The 22,922-nt window shown below is 45.5% G+C and overlaps 1 protein-coding gene across 2 annotated transcripts in view; it reads right to left on the reverse strand.

The window, feature by feature from the left end:
* Positions 1–4,108: 4,108 nt before the first annotated feature.
* The window catches only part of LOC122798613 (heat shock factor protein 1-like), a 538,873-nt gene continuing 520,059 nt past the window's right edge, over positions 4,109–22,922 (reverse strand). For both annotated transcript variants that reach the window (XM_044067693.1, XM_044067694.1), the window contains one exon: positions 4,109–4,964. In XM_044067693.1, coding sequence (XP_043923628.1) covers positions 4,762–4,964 — 203 coding nt within the window. In that variant the 3' untranslated portion in view covers positions 4,109–4,761. The remainder of the gene's footprint in view (positions 4,965–22,922) is intronic.

Here is a 22,922-nt window from a genome sequence, read left to right on the forward strand (position 1 = left end):
TTTCAGGATCAGCAGGGTTTTTGAATAAAAATTTGTGGGAGTCAGGAACCCTGTAATATCGGTCTGGCTTATTAGGAGCCGGAAGTAGGGAATCAGAAACGATGCTCGATTCCGAAAACACATCAACAATGTCTAATACAGGAGGTATAGCCAAAGGCCTATGCTGAGGAAGAAGAAAGAAATCCCTAAGCCTCTTTTTTGATTCAGAGAAATCCTGACTCTCCCAATGAAAATGTTCTCAAAGTATGCAAGGTTTCTCCAAAAGAATAATCCTCAGGAGGAGATGCAGATGGGTATGGATTCTTCTGCATCTGAATCCTCATAGGGTGGTATAGAAAATTCCTCATCAGAAGAGGAATCAGAAGAAATAGAAACCTGATCTGAAGGATTCATAATCTGTGTCTTGCCTAGGCCTCATAGCAGGGGGGGGGGTTTGGAACCCCTGATCAAGGTAATTAAGTCCTCAGTCATTTTGATCATCTGTTTTTAGGCATAGGGGCCTGAGCACGTGGCTCATGCGTCAGATTTTTAGACTTAGAAGTTGCTTTTGTTTTTGCTTTTGAAGCTGGCCTCAGTTTTATATAGAAATGTTGAGGCCTGAAACACCCTCAGAAGCCGGTGCCTGCTCAGCGGCTCCAGACCCATCTGAGGGAGAGACATCCGCAGGTTCAATACTCTTGAGAAACTCGCTGCATACTGGACTCCGCATGGGTCTCAGTAGAGGCCTGTGACTCAAACGTGGTGGGTATCAGGGGCTGCGAAAGTGCCTCACTGAGTACCGGCAAACTGGCGACTGGCTTAGGATAAGCTTTGTTGTCAGTTTTGGACCTAGACGGTCGGTCTCTGTCCTTTTCTTTGCGTTTTTTGGGAACTCAGGTAGTCGGACTGCTATCCGACATTTCAGGGTAATTAAATCTGGATGCAAAATATTTTGAAGCAAAAAAATACCAACGCTTAATAGTACGTTGGTTAAATCTAGCACAAAACTGACAGCAAGGCACGTTATGATCTGGGCCTAGGAAAGGAATACAGTACAAATGAAAATCCTTATGAGGATTTGCTTCCCACAAGTAATGCAATTATTAACTTTTACTGACATCGGTAAGGAGCAAGAAAAAGTTTCCCCAATGGGGTACTTAGCTTTAATTGAAGACTTCGGTTCTGAAACTCGAATGCGAAAATTTCAGGAGTCGGCCAACCAGCACTTGCGAACTGCTTCTGTTTCAGGCACCGTGCTGCAAGAAAGACTGAATAAAATGGCGTCGGCTGCATGTTTTGTACCCTTGACAACCTGACGTCACGGAAGAGGAGACAGCAACTGACGCAGGACCCAAGACTGATATTCAGGCTGACTGAGGGCAACCTGCCAGCAGATTACCCAAATGTAATGACTGCAACAGTGAAACATGAAGAACATCAGTTGTGACAGGCTAGTCTATAAAAGAGTCTGCTGATGACAGTTGTCAGTTATGCTGTGCAGTGAATATACCCAAAAGGACTCACTAAACTGTACGCCTGCCTTTGCTCTGTTGCAGTAGTTTAGTTTAAATCACAGACACTGTTCTTTAGTCATATAGAAAATTATAATCCGATCAGTTAGAATTTTTCTAAATGCTGGATTTCTATCCATTATTGATTTCCTTTTCCTGGTGATAGAGTTCTGTTTACTGGAAATTACTGTTTTATATTTTTAAACATTTTGCTCATTATTAAATATTTTTACTGACTTACAATGTGGCTGATCAGTGTTTTCTTTAGTGATTTAAGAGTGCCTATACTTGCTGTGATAACTTTCCAGGCCACTCAAAGCCTGGCTGCTTAAGTCATTTGCTATTTGTTTCAAATTCAGCAATGACAGGAAATCCTAAGCTAGCAGAAGTCATTCAGAGAAAGCCTGGAAAGTGAAAGGAATGAAGGTATGGGATGTTGGCATAATGGTTAAGGTGTTTACCTTACAAACATAAGGTGCACGGTTTGATTCTTACATGGGGTAATTAGCTAGGCTGAAAATGGCCCACAATGGCAGTTAACCTAGTACTAATCTATGAACCTATAAGGCACTGCTCAACTTTGGTTGTGGTAAACTCATGGCTACCAGTTTGGCTTTTAGTGTCTTAGGCCTCCTAGATCCAAAAAAAAGCCACTTTGGAGAACTTGGAGAATGGGCGAATGACCAGGCTCTCCACTTAGACATTGAGAACTTCCTGACAAAGGAAGACTATTGGGACTCGACCCTTGATGACAAGAAAACAATGCTTTGACACAGAGGCTCCCATGGCATAAAAAAAAACACCTGTCATCTGTCTGGGGAGGACATACAGAGACAATGGCAATGTATCCTGCACAGTGTTCACTCAAGAGGCCTTGGCCAACACACAGTCTGAAGATGGGGGGCACTGAAGGTGATTCACTGAGTCCAGAGCTGCTGGACTTAGGAAAACCCAAGCCATGTGACACACTGTCCTTGGTCTCCTAATATTTTATATCATGACACTTATTATGTTTCTTTTCTGGAGGTTTGCTCCCAGAAACCTTGGCTGATGCCTCAGCTGTTCCAGACCAGACATATGCCCTCCTTATGAGATGCAAACTCCCAGAAATATTTAGCTCTTGTCCTTTTGGGTGAATCTGACAATGTGGACAAACACCCATACTGTGCTGTAGGCCACGGCAGGAGAGGCAACAATAATAAACCTTTGAGGGGACCTTGCTTCTTCAGAATCAATACAGTTATTCAATTTACCAACAATATTCAAATCAGCCACTATCAAACATGAGACTGCCAATTACAGCACTAAGAAAAACACCACCTTAATTCTTCTAGGAGATACTTTTCTTTCCTTTGGAAATGGGTCAGTCAACTGACTGACAATGCTGCAGTTACGCACAGTTAGCAAGAAAATTCTACAGATGCTATTAGCCGATGCTCTATTGTACTACAAATGCCCATATGTGGTAAACGGGAGGGAAAGTACACCCATGAATGTCAGGTTGGCTGTTGGGCTTTTGGCAGGCAGAATATCCCACAAATGATGAACGCAACAGTGAACAGTACAATGAACATCAGTATGTGTCAGAAGGAAGTCTGAGCCAGGTAAAGTGATAAAACAGACAATAAATACCTTTTCAAAGACTACAATGAAAAACCTGTAGAGGAAGTATTTGCAAATTGAGGCAAACCATTTCCGAGCCAACAGGGAAAGGTGTCTGAAGTAAAGGAAAAATAGGTCTAGGACAACCGACTAATATCCTCATTATCGAATTCTACCTCTGAACACCTTACAGTAGAATCTGAACACAGATTTTTCTACACAAGGTAAAGACCTCCACAACCACTACTAATACTAAAAGAATCAACCCCAACATCAATGACCTTTGGGGAAAGGAGATTTCACTCTGAAACGACAAGGAGAGAAACTATTTCATAGCTTAAAGTAACCCAACTGGCTGCAGATCAAACGACTACTACTTCCTGGAGCAACAAACTTTAAGTCGAGAATCAATATACAGGCACTTAGTATGAAAAAAAGTTTAAAAAAAAAAAAAAAGAAAAATACTCACTAATAAATAGAGAGGTTAGTTTTCTTGGATTAGAAAGTCAAAAATGGTAAAAAGGTATGATGCTAAAAACTCATAAAACTGGTAGAAATACACAAAGTAGGACAGGCTGGTATTTAAGGACTGGACAGAAGACTTGTGATAAGTAGCAGGCCCACCTTACTGGCATCCTACTGGAACAACCTGATTTGTTTTAGTGTGCAGCAAAATTTACAAATGGTCATGCAGGGAGGGGGGTCTTGCATATTTGTGCATGACGCACACTTGTATACAGAGAAGGGAGCAGTCGCTAATGGCCAATAAAAACACATGACCATGTAAATATCACTACGAAAGTGCAAGCGCAACCCTGTTTTTTGTCTCAAAATATAAACCTTCAATTGCTTACAGCAGATAAACCCTACTTTGAGGTGCATAGCCACATTCTGATGTATGCAAGCTTTTGGTTAAAACAGTTATGCTTAGTACTAAATATCACACAGTGGGCAATCAGTTATATACAACTGTATGTTACAAAAATAAGCACTTTAAAACCACAGAAAACCATAACTTTTCTTATAGTACTTTTGTTGTATATAAGCATCTCTTCTGTAAAAATCCAAAATACAATATTTACTATTCATAATAATCTATGTAAATATACAAATATGGCTAAAGCAAAAGTGGACACAAATAAAAGCTTCTTATCAACATAGAAAATCATGTACATAAGTTCGTTTTCCATTAAATACATACAGCAGTGGTGAAAAACTCTGTCCGTGCAAACAGCAGCAAGCTTAAGGGAACAAGGCTGTGATGCTACTGCTTGATTATTCACTTATTCGTTTTCCGTCCGGATTTCTTTCCTCTTTTTTACTACAACCACCACACCACTTCCAACTGTACAGCATTAGTGTTTCATTTCCGTAAGGATGGAAGCAGTGCACACATGTAAACTCACATTACCACTCCTCTGGCAAATGAAAGGTTTCTCACCAACTATCCTGTGCAGATCTGCAGGCTATCAATCTGGTACTGGCCGTGCCAACATAAGCAATGCTTGGGTAGCACACAGTTAAGGCCGGAAACCAATGCAGTGCAAATTCATGCTGATGTCATGGGTACAATCAGCTGGATTAACAAAGAGCTAATTTTCAAGACCTTTCATTCTATGTTATCAGAACATCTGCAAAACTTGACTTCCCTTCACGCTTCAGTCATGATTTATGACATGCCAGGGTCTTTTTCTTTGGGCTGCTCCACACCTGCAAGAAATGCAATAGTAGGGTCCTCGGATGAATCTTCCTCTGTGAAATACAACCCTCCTCCCACCTCCAAAAGGACAGGCAAATCTCCGTTTCCTGTTTCTGGTAAGCCAGAGTCAACAAGAAACACTGGGTGCGCCGTATAATGGACTAATTGTTTTCCTGAAGGCAGAAAGACAAAAAAATACAGACTGTTAGCATCCAAAATATTTACCATTTAGGGTTTCAGCACTTCTAAGCCTAGCACAGCACAGCACAACAAATAACCAATAAACATAAAAATAACAAATGAATGACTGAATAAAATAAATGCAACTGCCACAGATAATTCCACAAGCCAAGCAAGGAACCAGTAAAAACAATTATGTGGCAGTTGTATATACTTTAACCAATAAACACACTTGTTTCTCCCTATTTCATTAGAATAATTCTCAGAAAGTACTATGATAAACTATTAAAAAAAAAAACTCATCCAAAGTGAAGTACAGCTTTTTTTGGTGAAATAGATAAAAACATGTGTTAGGATCAGTGCCATGAAATAGTAAGGGTACCCCAGAAAGAGCTCAGTTAAGTCTTACCACCCACCAGCATGTAAGATGACTCCTCCCCATTTGTCAACAGATCACTAAGGACTAGGAGAGTGGAAAATACTCTATCTAAAGCTGCTAGTATGCGAACACTACACTATTAGCCCACACTCAAGAACAAAAGAACAACTGTAAAACAAAGACGCTCCTACATATATGCAAGATGCTCAGAAGTCGGCCACTCCTGATGGAGCTTATCAGAAAATCCTGACTTATCACAAGAGACAGATAAGGAAGAAATACTGGGTGGGGAGGGGGTAAAAGGAGGAAGGTGGATTGAAGCTCTTGTAACACATCCCATTATTCAAAAAAAAAAAAAGATTTGATTAGAGTGAGCTACTCTGCACAGCCTTACCATATGCGTTAAGTGTCTGCTGCACTGCCCAGTATTAATAAAAAGACATGGGAGATTACCAAGCAGTGAGGAAAAACCCATCATATTTGTTAAATGCATAAAAAGGCTAAAGCAGGTCTTTCAGAAGTAAAACGAACTGGACTTCTGGCCTAAATAGCCATCCTTTAAGGTACGAAGAAACATTAATACAAGGGGCTGCCTCGCAAACGCTTTGTGCTGACACCTTTTTAAAGGCGGCAGCAGTTCTGGCAGTTGCTCAAAGGAAACTTGGCCAGACAGTGCTTTACCAAGATAGGATCATAGCAATTCACTAGGCTAATGGTCCTAGGACCCTTACACATCTAGCCAAGTTCTACCCGTATTTCCATGATGAGCACCTATTGCTCCTGTCCAAGAGGAGTACAGGTGGAACAACTGGGGTGAATTTAAGGTCAACCATCCAATCATCCAGACTGCACCTGAAGAGAGCCAAGGAGATGCTCTGTTTGACAGAGTGGGAATCTGTTCCAAAGGTGTGGTAATCTCTGGGAGACAAATCTGTCCCTCCAGCAGGTTCTATTAATGCTAAATGCCAGGTTAAGCTCTTTAGCGAGAGTAACCCGTGCACCATTTGACTTGCGGCTATGCAGTATTTCCAATAAAGCAGGGTCACAGACTGCCTTATATGCAAGGCAGAGATCGCCTCTGACTAGTCTGTATGAAACTAGAATAAAATGACAGTGATTGCAGATGATCCACATGGGACAGATGCTGAAGACCTTGAATTATCCTTGTGAGGAACCTTTGTGGTCTCTCAATTGCTATAGGTGCTTGGGAAAGGTACATACCAAAAGTGTGTTGTACTCCATTATTGGTCTGATGGGGGAAGAGTACAGGGAGGTTACAACTTTTTTTTTTCTGGAGGCAATACTGTTACTTACAAGATGAGCAGTGGTAGTTACAAAGGAACATCACTCATCGAAAAGGATGATACATTTTTCTGCATGGAGTTTAAGGCCATGACTTTGGCACCAATCTTCTGTTTGTGCAAAGCCCTCTTTGTAGGATGCTGACATAATATGGAAATTCTACGACCACTCTGTTTGCAGTCATCAGCAAACTGTCAGCCACAAACCTTTAGTTTTTGCATGTACTTCGGAGAAATAGATTCCAAACAGCTGAGCTCCCAAAACTGATCCCTGTGGAACACCACTGGTTACAGGTCTGCTGTTGGAGGTGGATTCACTTATTTTGATTATGTGTGTTCTATCATTGAGCCAGTTAGCAACCCATCTAATGATATAAGGGTTGACACCTAGCTGAGTTTGTCAATGATGCCCGAGTGAGGGATAGTGTCAAAAGCTTTGGTGATGTCTACGTAGGCTGTATGCACAGATGTCCCCACATCCATGGCCTTGGTGACGGTCTTGAAGTCCACCAGGTTTAACAGGCATGATATCCCTCTGACAAATCCAAACTGAGAAGGGCCAAATGTTTGGAGATTACCTATATCTTTGTTGATAAGGTCCATGATGATTCACTCCATGGCCTTGCAGATAGGTCTATAGTTCCCTGGGTCAACAGAAGCACCACTAATGTAGAAGGGAATAACGGTGGCAGTTGTCCATTCAGCTGGAACAAAGCCAGTGCTTAGACTATGATTGAAAAGAGTACCAAATTGTGTTGCTAATTCTTGTTGAAGCCCATGTAGGACGCAGCCTGGGATATTATCAGGTCCCACAGATGCTGTGTTTTTGGCTTTAGAGGGCATTTACGACCTGCTCTTTAGAGATACAAGGTAAGGATGTCATGGGGTATGTGTGGCGAGGTCAGGGGAGCAAAGTTTTCACAGAACCAGGCCAACAAGTTAGCTACGTCCACAGGCTCAGTATATGTGGTATTATTAACTACCAGTTCGGAACATATCTGGGCCTTTCCTTTTAGGTTACGGAAGTAACTAAAGAATGTGTTATGGTTGTCCTAAGTTGAGGAAGCTAATTTGGATTTGTAGCTTGTTTTGGAGGAATTGACAAAAAGTCTTACTTGCTTGTTTAAGCTGAGGAGGGAGTGTTTCCTGATTAAGGATCACTCCCTCTTACTTTTAGGCAGCAATTTCTTATTATTATTGTAAAGCCTGTTAATGACAGTTGTCCACCAGGCAGGTTTACTCTTCTTTGAGGAGCTTGTTTTGGTTCTTTGAGGAGCTTGTTTTGGTTCTATCAGGTACAGCAGAGTCAATGCAGTTATACAGGTGTTTGTATAAAGCACTGGTGTACAACTCTGCATAGTTGCCAGTTCCATCTGAGGGGGGAGGTGCAGTGAAGCTATTTATACTGCCCCGTAAAAGGTTATGTTCTGCTTTGGAGAAGTGTTTTAGATTAGTCACTGATGAGAGTCAGGTGTTATACTTCGAATGAAAATGATCTGTGGTCAGATCTCACCAAGGAAGGCCTTACAGTGGGGGTGCTACATTGGTTCCCCCCAAATTGGTAAGCACCAGATTCCAGGATGTTGGCAATTGTTTGCGGGGATGTCAACCAGCTGGTCGAAGGCACTGGAGTTTATGTCAAGGAAACTTTGGGCAAGTGAGTTTGAGCACATTTATTTACCCAGTCAATGGATGGGGTAGTTAAAGTCACCCAAAACCATAGTGTTCGGATGTATCTTGACAGACTTAAGTAGATCCAATCAGACACAGTGGGTGCTCTGATTCATGGGATGGTCCTGTAGCTGGCAATGACTTGAATAGGTGTCCTACCAACAGTTAATTGTACCTGAAGTATCTCCAGGGAATTATACTGTTTAACCAATCTGGAGGTGTATTTATCTTTAATAAATATTGATACTCTACCTCCTTTAGTTTTCATGCCTTCACTTTGTGGTCTGAACGTATGGAAGGAGGTGTAACCTGGTATGGCTGGCCACAGCCTTGAAGCAGGTCTCTGTGACTGCACAAATGTCTGCGTCTTCCAAGGTGAGGGCTGTTTCCAGTGAGTGCTGTTTCATGTCAAGACCCCTAGCGGTTAGTAGCATAACCTTGAGGTTGTCCGATAGAGTTTTTACATCAGGCATTTTGTCCTTGAGACACTGCCTAAAAAAGGCACTATGGGGGTGGCAAGAGCCTTAGCAAGTAACCAAAATCCCAGAGGTGGCAGATGAAGGCCATCTCTGGCAAAGCATCGAGGTCTGTCGATCATGTCATCCCATGCTGAAAGATACTGGATCCCCTTAGAATGACACTAGAAACTAAGCCAACTGTTGAAGTCAATCATTTTTTGTTTGTACTGAGGCATCATCCTAGCTGAAGGTAAAATGTTGCTTAAGGCTAGGAACATACCTTCCTGAGAGAGACTGTCTAAGAGCTCAGTCATGTGTCTCTTCATATACTCCAGAGAGGTATGTCTTAAGTCGTTCACACCAACATGGACCATGACGGAGTAATAACAATACCTGTTGTTCAGAGACGCGAGTGCATGTGCGATATGGCGGATCCTGGCACCTGACAGTTGACCGTGACCATTTCCTTATCCAGCCTGGTGAGAGGGACATCTCTTAAAGTGAGTTTGCTACCATACAAAGTGTGTCCAATTTAGATACTGCTCTATTCTACTTTCCTGAAGTAATGGACACAAACAGCTAATCTGAGTCTACAAAGACATTAGTCCTGTTAGTATATTTCAGACATCTATGAACATCTACGGTATGTAGAATTCTTTCCTCTTTCTTCTATCAGCTGGAATGAAACACAATGAGCTGAAAGGAACAACAAACGTACAGCTGCAAGACTACCTTTGGCATGAAGGAAATACAGTTCCAAGGCATCTCTCTCTGTCCTTGTGGAAGAACATGCAATTTTTTTAATACAATTAAGCTTGAGCCTCAGAGCTACTTGTGTGTTAAATGGTACCAGGAAGGGGGATTTAAGCAGTATAAGTACTTTGAAATCACAAAATTCAAATCCCAGAGGGGAAGCCAGGGGAAATCTCAGAGGCATTTTGGGTGAAGGATGACCTTCAGGAATATATTGGCAATAGTGCTCTTACTCTGGAAGGAGGGTCAGTGGAAGGTGGGCTGAGACGAAGCAGGAATGCATCTAGAAACTGGTATATACACAAGGTCAAGTCTGGATATCTCAAAAGGATACTAAAAAATTCAGAGGAATCAAGAAGTCAGTTTAGCTGTTAACTGCTGTCACACTGAGAATCTCTTCCATTTGGGGGGGAGGGGGAGAGAGAGACTATTTCCAGGCTTTCTATTTTGCAGTATGTGGATTATTTCTAGAGAGCAATTATCTATGCAATACCAACCAGAACCTTCTGTCCTTAAACTCAGACTTCTGACGTTAGAGTAACTCACAGACCCCTAGTGCTGAGTTAGAAGGGTAAAGTGGCAGTAGCCATTACATATGTGATGCATCTTGCCAAGGATACTGTAACATCTAGCCAGTCTACAAAGTCTCACAATACTTACTCTGCACCATATATCCAACCTTAGTATAAGAAAACATGTTGGCATCACTGGGATGTACTGATGTGCCAAAACTCGAGCTTTCTTGTCCAGAACAGGGAGGCTGGAACCTATGCTCCAAGTTTAAGTAAGAGCCAAAGGGAGAAGGATACGCCACCCTGACCAGGGAAGGTGCTATGCTCTTCAACAGGCAACTGTTACACAAGCCATTAAATATGGGACCAACTGGCAAAACCCAGGAAAATAAGGTGGATGGGGATGGATCAGAGTCCAAGATTCCTTACCAAAATTGACCTAGCAAAACCAGTTCTGGCTCTGGAGACCAAGTCTAACTTGTAGTGCTATGTAAAGGTATGGACTGAAGACCCGGAGGCCGCTACTAGTATGGAAGCATAGTCCACCCCCCCAAAAAAAAAGGCTGCTGAAGAGGCAGCTGCCCTAGAAGAAAGTGTTCTCTCAGTGGTAGTTAAAACCTTACCATGAAAAGCAGAGACAGCTTTAGAAATCCATGAAGATATAGTCTGTTTAGAGACTACCTTCCTCAAGGCCCTTAGGTGAAAGCAGATAAATAGCTGGACAGACTTTCTAATGGATTTGGTCTTGCCCAGATAATATCTAAGCTGCCTATGAACATCCAAGGAATGTAGGGATCTTTCTGATGGATTTTAAGGTTGAGGGAAAAACGGAGTTTAAGGCATGATTTAAGGCCAGCTCATTAACCACTTTAGGTATGAGAGGGGTTAGTCCTGATGAAGACCCTGTCCTTATGGTAGATGAGGTAAGTGTGGTTAGCCATTAAGCCCTGGATTTCAGAGACCCTCCTGGCGGATGTGAGGGCTACCAGCAGTACTATTTTACAAGTAAATAGTTTCAGTGATGCTGAGTGAGTTGGCTCACGGGAGGTAATGCGAGTTTTTCAAGGACATAATTACAGTTCCATGAAGGTGGCATCAGTTTTCTAGGTGGTCTAATATGGACGACCCTCTTAAGAATAGTTTTAACTCTAATCTGGATGCCAAAGGCTGAGTCAAGGGGAGATGAGGTACACTTGTCAGCCATTTCTGCCTAACAGAAGAGTAGGTTAGCCCTGAATGTAGAAGCTCACACAAGTAATAAAGGACCATAGGTACCAGAATAAGAAAGGGGTCCTGTTTTTTCTTTTGACACCACCTGGAGATTCTTTTCCATTTTGCCACAATTTCTCCTGGTACTAGATTTCCTGACCTCCTGCAGGATATTGAGTACGCCCTCTGAATATAGGTGCCTGAAGGAGATCAGAACTATCACCCATACAGTGAGTATGAGGTTGAGCAACTGAGGGTGTATGAGTGACCCCCTATCTTTTGTGAGTAGTTTGAATCGGTGGGGTAACCTGGGGTGATTGCCCTTGGCTAGTAGATGAAGGGGAAACCAACGCTGTCTTGGCCAAAATGGAGTCACCAGCAGGATTTTTGGTTTGTCCCACTGAAATTACAGAAGGACCCTTTGAATCAGTGTGAAGGGGAGAAAGGCATAAAGATACATCACCACCCAAGAAAGAGAGAAAGCGTCCACCCTCCATGCCTGTGGATGTGGATCCTTTGTGCAAAATAGAGGCATCTGCCTGTTCTGGGAGGAGGCAAACAGATCTGTCTGAGGAATACTCCACCTGTGAATGAGATCCAAAAACAGCTCCCTGTAAAGCATCCATTCATGAGAGGGTGCAGAGCTTCTTCTGAGTGTATTCACTATCACATTCTCTGCTGAAGGAATGTACATTGCTTGCAGGTGAATATGCAGTTCTGCTGATGGGGATCAAATCTGAACTGACAGGCTGCAAAGTGGGTAGGACCTTGTCCCCCCTGCTTGTTGATACACCACAGGAGTCATACTGTCCATGACCACTTTTAAGGTGCCTGGTTGGAGAACTGGATGGAAGGTTTGCAAACCTAAGAGACCCTCATCTCCCTGATGCTAATGTGGTCTCTCTGAGAGAGGACCATTCTCCTTGAACTTTGTTTTGTTTGTTGTGGGTTTGCAGGGCAGCTCCCCAACCCAGGTCTGAAGCATCTGTGAAGATTTGTTGCGAGGGTGTGGGGACCTACAAAGATATACCCTTGGTTGCGGTGTATGGCTTACAATCCACCATTGCACCTCTTTTTTCGTGGGAGAAGAGGCAGAGGAGCATCCAGGGGGGAATGAATGTTGGTTCCACCGACTCCTCAGCAACCACTGAAATTTCCTCATATGCAGCCTTGCTAAGGAGAGCATGGGTATCAAGGATGCCATGTGGCCTAGGACCCTCAGGAATTCCCTGGCTGATAATGTTTGGAGAGAGAAGAAGGTTTGGAGGTAATGTGTGATAGTTTCCACCTTCTGGCAAGAAATAAAGACTACCATCTGGTCGGTTTTTATCCTGCACCCCGAGAAAACTAGGTCTTGGGTGGGTGTCAGGTGAGATTTTTCTTGGTTCGCAGTGAACCCTAAGTTTGCCAGGGTATTGGACACTATGCATAGGTGATCACGAAGGATGCAGCAGTCCTGGTGAAGTATCAAGAGATCATCTAGGTATGGATATATTTGAATGCCTTGCACTCTACAGTAGGTGAGAACTGGAGCTAGGCACTTTGTGAATACTCTGGGGGCTGTGGAGAGCCCAAATGGCAATGCAGAAAATTGAAAATGTAATGAACCCATGAAAAATGCAGGAAATTCCTGTAACTGGGGTAAAGGGGAATATGAAGGCAAGCATCCTTCAAATAGTACAGTCGTGTACACAAGTGTATTCACTGTTGCAGTCATTACATTTGGGTAATCTGCTGGCAGGTTGCCCTCAGTTGGCCTGAATTCCACAGTCTTGGGTCTTGCGTCAGTTGCTGTGCCTCTGTCAAGCAGTGACACTGAAGTAATCCCTGGGGTATACCTGCGATCTCCCATCCATTGGTCAAGATTCCTCTTGAACAAGGCCAGAGAGGTGCTCTACCTCACATGTACCGGGATTTTGTTCCACAGCATAGGGAGTCTCTGGGTGATGAATCTGTCCCTCCAGCACGTTCTATTTATAACTGTGTCAAGGTTTAAGTCTCCCGCCCTTGTGGTTCTGAGGGATCTAGATTTTTTGAGGTGAAGCATATTCATCAAATCCAAAAAGGTAGCAAATATATATATATATATATATATCTATATATATACCATATAATATATATATATACCATATAAATACAAATCTGGGTTTGACATGACCTTATATGTCAGGCACAGGTCACCTCTGAGCAAGCGGTATGAGACTGAATAGAGCTGGAGTTCTTTCAGTCGGGCAGCATAAGACATATTTTTGAGACCCTTTATCCTTTTGGTGAGGAACTTTTGGGGCCTTTCAAGCTGCAGCAGGTGTCTGGTCAGATACATTCCGAACGGGGCATTGTACTCAATCATAGGTCTAATGAGTGATGAGTACAGGGGGACGATGACCTCCCTTGATCTAGATGTGAATCCCTTCATGATCAGGTGGGCGATATAGAAGGTTTTCCTAACTACTTTAGCAACACGAGTGTCAAACGAAAGGCTACTGTCAACCTGGGTCCCCAGATCCCTGATGACTTTTTCTGTGCTCAGTGGATTGCCACCTATATGGTAGCTAGGGGTAACCCTGTTTTTCCCGAAGGGTATGACTATGCATTTTTTGGCGTTTAACTTCAGGCCATGGCTCTGGCACCAGTTATCCGTTTCTGTGAGGCCCTTCTGGAGGATATCTGTGTCAGATGTGTTTTCGACTATGGTGCCCAGTTTGCAGTCATCTGCAAACTTTGTCAGCCATAACCCTCCTGTGTTTGCTTGTACTTCAGAAAAGTAGATACCGAACAAGAGTGGCTTGTGACAGGCTTTGAGTCTGACATGGCTCCAGCAACTCTGACCCTGTGGGTTCTGTCACTTAGCCAGTTTGCAACCCATCTTGTGATGTATGGGTTTACATTCAAGCTGATGAGTTTTTCGATGATACCTGAGTGGGGTATTGTGTCGAAGGCCTTTGCCAGGTCGAGGTAGGCTGTATGGACTGCCTTTCCCTCATCAATGGCCTTGGTGACTGTCTCGAAAAAGTCAACCAAGTTTAAGAGGCAGGATCTGCCTTTGACAAAGCTAAACTGGGTTGGATCCAAAGTCTGCAAGTTCCATCTGAGTGGATACTTCATTTGTCTGCAACCTGTAGGTAGTCGGATCCGACCTTGGATCCGAACCGGCAGCTTTCCAAGCTTCAAGATCCGAGCTCCTAGCTCCTCCCCCCTACCCATAATCCCTTACTACCAACCACATTTACACCTCAGATCGGTGATTTTGCCCTAGAAGCTAAAGACAGAGAAACAGACTCTCCAAAGGACAATACCTTACCGAGGTTAGGGGGATGGCGGGGGTTGCAGACAAATGAAGTATCTACTCAGATGGAACGTTATGGTGAGTACATAACTTCTTTATCTGAAGTAGTTACTTCATTTGATCTGCAACCTGTGGGACAGAGTCCCCAGCTTACCTAAAGGCCCTAGGTGGTCCCTACGGAAGGATATTCCGAAGCACCGCGGAGCCAAAGGAAGCCCTACTTCTGGAGATCATGTCCAGCTTGTAATGAGAAATGAGCGTATGGGAAGAGGACCAGGTAGCTGCTGAACAGATATCGTCTACTGGAACTCTAGACCAAAAAGCTGTTGAGGTAGCCACAGATCTAGTAGAATGTGCCCGAACGACAACCGGAGCTGGCTTCCCAGCTGAAATGTATGCTTGTCTGATACATTGAGATATCCAATTTGCTACTGTCACCTTGGAAATTGGTTTGCCCATAGCTGATTTAGCATAAGAAACAAACAACTGGTCTGACTTGCAAAAATCTTTAGTCTTATGCAAGTAAAAACGTAGTTGTCTGTGGACATCCAATTTGTGCAATATGTATTCACCTTTGTTTTGGAAACTAGGAAAGAAAACAGGGAGGTTAATAGATTGATTAATGTTAGACTCTGTGGCTACCTTAGGTAGAAAAGAAGGATTAGTCCTGAGGGCCACCCTATCTTTGTGAAAAATAAGGTATGGATACTTAATGCACAAAGCTTGTAACTCTGATACCCGCTTGGCAGAGGTAATCGCCACCAAGAAGGCTGTTTTCCAAGATAAGAATTTTAAAGGCACTGAGGCCGCCGGTTCGAAAGGTGGTCCTGTTGATGCTTGTAAGACCAAGGTAAGATCCCATGGAGGTATAGCCAGCTTAATGGGAGGCTTTAAGAGAAACACACCTTTCAGGAAGGCTTTGCATATCTTTGCTGACGCCAACGATTTTACGCCATCCCCCACATGATAATGAGAGATGGCTGCAAGTTGTACTTTAATGGTGGACGCACTAGCTCCTTGCTTAAAAAGGAGGGACAGGAAGTCCAGTATAGTGGGAATAGGAACCGTAAAGGGATCTAATTCCCTATCCTTTGCCGAGATGGAAAAACGTTTCCATTTACTAATGTAGAGTTTTCTGGTGGACGGCTTATGAGCTGCCACCAGAATGGCCTTAACCGGGGACGAGATACCGGGAGTCCTTGCCATTAACGGAACTGGATCAACCAGACCGTGAGCCTGAGGTTGACCAGGTTCGGAGTGTGGCATCTCGTCGGATGCAAGATTAGGTCTGGTCTGGGATCCAGAATCCATGGGGGGGCCACACTGAGACTGCAGAAAGGGAAACCAGACTTGTCGAGGCCAGAATGGGGCAATGAGAATCACTTTGCTCCCCAACCGACAGGCTTTCTGGATGAATTTCATCATCAGAGGAAGAGGAGGATATGCATAAAGAAGACCGGGCGGCCAAGCATGAACCAAGGCCCCCTGGGGATTCCCCTTTGGGGAACTATCGCTAGTAATCGCTGCATTTTGAGTTTAGGGCGAGGCAAAAGGTGCAGAGGCTGACCCCATTTGAGGAATATCTGCTTCGACAGAGGGATTCAGAGACCACTGTAAGGGCTGAGAAATACCGACTTAGGCTGTCTGCTAATATGTTGGTCCCCGGAATGTGTTGCTATCAGAAAGCGGTTGGTGGAAATAGCCCATTCCCACACTCTCATGGCTTCGACACAGGGGGTAAGATCTGGTCCCTCCCTGTTTGTTTATGTACCAGACAACGGACATGTTGTCCGTCTGGATTGCAATAGTCCCCAGAGGTAGAAGGTGATGGAGAGCTTGCAACGCCAACAGCACTGCCCTCATCTCTAAGACGTTGATATGCAATGCAGTCTCTAGAGAAGTCCACGTGCCTTGGACTGACTTGCCTGCGTAATGCCCGCCCCACCCGAGGCAGGAAGCGTCCGTGGTCAACGTGGCTTCGACTGGGGGAATCACAAAGGGTCTCCCTTCTTTGAGTTCCTGTGCCTGTAACCACTAAAGTAGGGAGTCCCTGCATGCTCTGCTCAGAGGAATCGGCATGTCCAAAGGATGGACCGAAAGAGACCATTGGACCTGGAGAGTCCACTGCAATACTCGCATTCGCAGACGGGCATGGAGAGAAAGGCCGATCGCCGCCGACATAGATCCTAACGCCCTCAGGACTAATTCTGCTGGAGGAGCGGGGCTCTGAAGAATGTCCAAGACCTGGCGGTACAAACTGTTTATCCTGGCCGGTGTTAGAACCACTCTGGAGATTCGAGTATCCAACCTGGCCCCTATGAATTCTAGGGCTTGAGTGGGGCACAGGCAGGACTTCTTTAAATTGACTTAGATGCCCAGTTGACCGAACAGAGATGGGGCATATTCTCTCGCCGTAACCAGAAGATGCTTGTTGGGGGAGGTGAGGAGCCAGTCGTCCAGGTAAGGGAACACCTGAATGCCCTGGAGTCTCAGGTGGGCTGCAACCACTGCCATGACTTTGGTAAACACTCTGGGGGCTGAGGTTAGGCCAAATGGAAGAACCCTGAACTGATAATGACTGGCTCCTAGCCGGAAGCGGAGGAACTTCCTGGACCGTCTGCCCATTAGTATATGGTAGTACGCATCCTTGAGGTCCAACGAGCACATCCAGTCGTTCTCCTGCAGAAGGGGGAGAATAGATTGGAGGGTGACCATCCGAAACTTTTCCTTGGGTACGAACAGGTACAGGGACGAAAGGTCTAGAATGGGTCTGAGGTCCCCAGTTTTCTTTGGCACCAAGAAGAACCTGGAGTAATAACCCGATCCGGACTGATCTGGGGGGACGGGCTGGATGGCTCTTTTTCTTAGCAACTCCGAAATTTCTAAAGTTGCGGACTCCCTTTGATGGGGTGGAACATCAGGGAGATGTCTGGGTTTGGGGGGGGGGGGTGCAAGAACGGAATCGTGTAACCTCTGGATATTATCCGGTGCACCCATCGATCGTTTGTAATGGACTCCCAATTTGATCGGTGCTCCGATAATCGCCCCCCCCCCCGACTTCCTCCAGAGAGGGACAGTCGGGCAAGCCCTCAGGGCTGTTACGCGGGTCCCTCCGAGAAAGGTTCTCTCGACCCGAAGTTACACGGGCCCCCTCTGCCCCTGGGCCGGCGTCCACCTTGTCCTCCTCTGCCTCTAGAAGACGAGTTGTCCGCAGCAGGACGGGATCGCTGAGATTTACGAAACCACAGCTTCTTTTGCCCCCTCTGATTCCTAGAAAAGGATCTTTGGGGGCTAGAGAAGCGGACTCCGACGGCCGACAGCGTCTTCCCATCCTTCTCGCTTTGGACAAGCGTGTCGCGAACTGCTGAGCCAAATAAGGCCGAACCATCGTAAGGGGCATTCGCGAAGGACGCCTTGAAGCAATCCGTGAAGTCACAGAGGCGGAGCCAGGAGTGCCGTCTTAAGACTACTCCTGCTCCACTGGCTCTAGAAGCTCCTTCCGTGGCATGGGAAAGAAGCCGCATAGATGTATTTGAGATGGACTTTAGAGTGGCCATTCGAGTCTCAAAAACCTTTTTGTCTGAGACCGACATGGATTCCGGAGGGGCTGCAGTGTATTCTTTAATTAAGTCACGTTGCAGCCGGATAAGTGTGTGCCATGTAGTTCAGTGACCTTATGGCAAAGGTTGCTGAAGCAAACATCCGCTTCACAATACGGTCCAAGGCTCGGGACTCCTTGTCCGGCGGATGGACCGAGGAACTTTCTTGGGCAAGTTCTCTCTTAGTGGCAGCCGCCACCAACATAGCATCAACTGGTGCGCCTTTGGACCAAGAAGGTCTATCAGAGGGAGGGCTGAGGACCTTATCCGGGCATCTAGGTATAGGCTCCAAGGTGTCGGGCTCCTTCCAAGCCCTGGTGGTAATTAAGTCCACCAAGGGGTCGGCTGGGGGGGACACCCAGGAGGTAGATGGGCCTGCCTCAAAGGCCTCCAGAAATACGGATTCGTCCAGGGAAGATTTTTGGGCAGACCACCCCTCTATAATGCTAACATTTCCATGATGTCTCCAAATGAGACATCTTCAGGGGTGACCTTGGGGAACCCTCCGTATCCTCAAATCCGTATCCGTGGTAATGGACTCGGGGGAGTCCAGGTGCCTCCTTTTCCACTGGTGCTTTCGAGGTACCTCTTCGGCAGGACTGTCCGAAGAGGGCTCGTCCACCGGGTGGTGTTCCTCCCTGGGAACTAACTGGAGGCTTTGGGCAGGCTGTCCAGACGGACGGATGATCAAAGACAGACCCTGATACAGTGGGGGTACGGGTGGATCCGAAGGCCCGGTCGGGGACCTGGATGATCTCGATAGTACCCTCTCAACCACCTCAAAAGCCGAAGGAGATTCACTATCACCAGCCTGAGAAAGCAACCTCCTCGGCTCCGAGATCAGGGTCGGAGCTGAAGCAATCGGATGCGAGGTAGCGGTGTGCTCCGTTCCAATCGGCGCCGAAGACACAACCACTCCCTCGGATCCGATGCTCAACCCTCGGCCCTGAGAGCTTGGATCCGACAAGCTCGAAGGTATAGTTGGCGTCGAAGATACTAACCCTGTCGGCGCCGACGTATCCCCGGATCCGAAAAGGCCTGGATCCGACAACTCCGAGACCCGAAAACGGGTCGGAGAAGGAGCGATCGGGCAAAATGGGGCTGCAGTCCCTCCCAAATGGGAGGCAGAGCATCCCCATCTGCATCTGGGTCTGCAAAATCTTCGCATCATCGATCCATGTCTGCCTGGAGATGCTTCTGGTGATCAAGAGGTAGTCGAGGCAGGCGGGAAGGCCTCAAGACCTCGAGGGAGACCTATCCTCCTCCTCCGGCTCTGGAGAAAAGGAAGGTGAATGGAGCCGAGAGGACAAGGATCCGGAGACCCTCTCAGGGGACTTCAGTAACTTCGCAGGTGGAGCCGAGGGATGAGACTCGGCCCGCCTTTTAGAAGAATGACCCTCTCTCTCTCTCTCTATGTTTTTTCTTCTCCATATGGGAAGAAGACCCAGACTCCACAGAGCTAGTACCGGATAAGGGAGGTTGAGTCCCGGGTACAGCTACTGGATAAGCCAGCGCCGAAGCTACAGGAGTAGCTTGGGCTCGGCTGGGAGAGGAAGAAGAAGCAGATTCCTGAGGGAGTTTTCACGCCAGGATCAGCTTGTTCTTCCTGTCCCTAAGTGCCCGAGGGTTGAAGGCCGCACAGATCTGGCAGGCCTCCGACAAATGTGCTGCCCCCAGACATAAAACGCACTGAGTGTGGCCATCAGCTGGGGAAAGCTTGTGGCCACACTCAGTACACTTCGAAAAAATAGCTTTAGATTCAGCCATTATCCTCTCACACACACACCCAAACACTAAAAAGGGGGGAGGGGGAGAGAAGTTAAACTAAGGAGAAGAGTTTTTTTTTTTTTTTTTTTTTTTTAACAAAGAGTTGAAGGGTTTGATAGTTAAACAACACACACACACACTCAACTAGAATAGAATTATCTAATATTTAAAGAATATAGATTTGTCGAAAAAAAGGAACAATCTCACCAATTGCTAGGAGCTCTTCACAGAGAAGCAACCGTCTTTAGCTGCGGCAAAAAACGATCCGAGGTAAATGTGGTTGGTAGTAAGGGATTATGGGTAGGGGGGAGGAGCTAGGAGCTCGGATCTTGAAGCTTGGAAAGCTGCCGGTTCGGATCCGAGGTCGGATCAGACTACCCACAGGTTGCAGATCAAATGAAGTAACTACTTCAGATTCCTGCATTTCTTTACAATCAGGAGCTTCTGAGCTTCCAAGCATTTTCTGTTTTAACTGAGCCATTAAATATTGTTGGTACTTAAGCATGTGAAACTGGCAATTTAAAGCTCTTACTGCTAAAGTTGCAGAAGTGTATACTTTCTTCCCCCATCTATCCAAAGCTCTGGAATCTCTGTCAGAGGGCACTGGATTTTTTTGCAATGGAAGCCTCAACCCCTTTTGGACCCTGGGAAATAGTTTCTGGATCCGCCAAAGGGTTTTTATTAAGAAACCTTTGAGAGTCTGGGACTCTAATATCTATCTGGCGTGGCTGGTGCAGGGGGCAAAGAATCAGGAGATAAGCTGGATTCAGAGAACACATCATCCACAATAAGAAAGCACAGGCGGAATAGCCAAGGGCCTGTGCTGAGGCAATAAAAGGAAATCCCTGAGCCTTTTCTTGGATTCTGAGTAATCTTGACTTTCCCAATGGAAATGCTCCCTCATGGTATGTAAAGTTTCCCCAAAAGAGTAATCCTCAGGAGGAGAGGCTGAAGGGATAGATTCTTCAGCATCAGCGTCCTCATAGTGGGGTAGAGAGTATCCCTGGTCTGAAGAGTAATCAGAGGAAATGGAAACCTGATCAGAGGAATCATAGTCTGTATCCTGCCTAGGCCTTTTCTCAGGAGGGGGATGGGAACCCCTGATTAGAGTAATGAGGTCTTCGGCCATTTTAAGCATCTGTTTTTTAGGCATGGAGGACTGTCCAGGAGAATGCTGTACTTCTTTGTCTTTAATGGTACTTTTGTCTTGGCTGTTGTTTTAATGGTAAGTTGTGAAGGTCTGAAAACACCCTCACAAGCAGATGCCTGCTCAGTGGCTCTGGACCCATCTGAGGGATTAGTTTCTGTAGGCCCAATACCTTGAGTTTCCAGAGGCCTAGTTGTCTCCACGTGGGAGTCGGAGGCGGCCTGTGGCTCTGAGATACCGGGTGTCAGGGGCTGCGAAAGCACCTCACTGAGAACTGGCGAACCAGCGACTGGCCTAGAAGAGGTTTCATCGTCGGTTTTGGGCCTCCGATGCCTGTCTTTATCCTTGTCCTTGCGTTTTTTCGGTATTGTGGTCGTCGGTTGATCCGACGGCATAGTATAATTGAACCTTCGGCCAAAGTAGTGCAAAGCAAAATCAAAACGTCTTTTTATAGTGCGTTTGTTGAATCTAGCACAAAACTGACAACTAGTGACGTAGTGATCAGTGCCTAGGCATGGAATACAGTAAGAGTGGAAGTCCTTATGAGGTATTTGCTTCCCACAAGAAATACAATTATTAACTTTTTCTGACATCGGTCTAAGGCAAGAAAAATGTTTCTCCAACGGGGTACTTAGCTTTACTGAAGACTTCGGATCTGAAATTCGACTTTGAAAATCTCAGGAGTCGGCCGACTGGCACTTGCCGCGCGGTGCCAGAAGCAGTTCGCAAGAAAGACTGAAGAAAATGGCGTCGGATGCATCTTGTATACTCCTGGCGCACTGATGTCAGGGAATAAGCGACAGCAACCGACACCGGACAAAGACTTTGGAACTCTGGCTGACTGCGGGACCGCCTGACTGTAGGATAACCCAAGTGTAATGACTGCAGCAGTGTAACACGAACATCTGGGTTTCTGTTGCCATCAGTTTGAAGTAAGTAGTCAGTTGCCTTTGTATGTCTGGCGTGAGGAAAGTCATCTGGGCAGTTGTATTCAAGCTTGCACCCAGGAATGTTATCTTTTGAGAGGGTACCAGTTGTGATTTCTTTTCATTTGTTGTGTACCCTAGGCATGTTAGAAACCTTTTTACAAACACCAGATGCTGAAGAAGAATGTCCTTGCTCTCTGCTTGAATGAGACAGTCGTCCAAGTAAGGATATATTTGTATACTTCTTTGTCTGCAAAAAGCAATTACTGGTGCCAGGCACTTTGTAAAGACCCTGAGTGCAGTAGATAAGCCAAAGGGCAGTGCAGAGAATTGCTAATGCACTAAGCCAGCCTTGAAACTGAGGTATCTTCTGCACGATTCCCTTATTGGGACATGCAGGAATGCCTTTTTTAGGACTAAAGTCACCAGCCAAGCATTCATGCCCAGCATGGGCAGAAGCTGCTGCAAAGTTAGCATTTTCAATTTTGGGATGTCCAGGAATGTGTTCAAAATTGATAAATCCAGTATTGGCCGCCAGGTCTTGTCCTTTCTGGGTACCAAGAACAGTCTGGTAAAAACCTTGTCCCTTTTCCTGTTCTGGTACTGGCTGAATAGCCCCCATGTCCATGAGGGACGTAACCTGTTTCTGTGCCTCTGCCCATTGATTTTTTGGCAGATATGGCCAACTGTTTGCCAGTGGCAGAGTATGGAAATGGAATCTGTATCCCTGTGATACTATGTTTAGCACCCACTTGTCCTGGGTGATAAACTGCCAATTTTGCGCAAAACGTGCTAATTTTCCCCCTATGGGTACTACCAAATGGCAAGTGCTTGGTGATGGCAGAGGGAAGTCATTGGGGTTGTTTTCTGCAGAGTTGCACTATCTCCTCCAGATATGGAGGTAGCAGCACCCCATTGCTTTGAACGGTAAGAATCTTGTGCC

This window comes from Protopterus annectens, chromosome 3.part1 (assembly GCF_019279795.1).
Source record: "Protopterus annectens isolate FY-2018-M chromosome 3.part1, PAN1.0, whole genome shotgun sequence".
NCBI classification, from domain to species: domain Eukaryota; kingdom Metazoa; phylum Chordata; order Ceratodontiformes; family Protopteridae; genus Protopterus; species Protopterus annectens.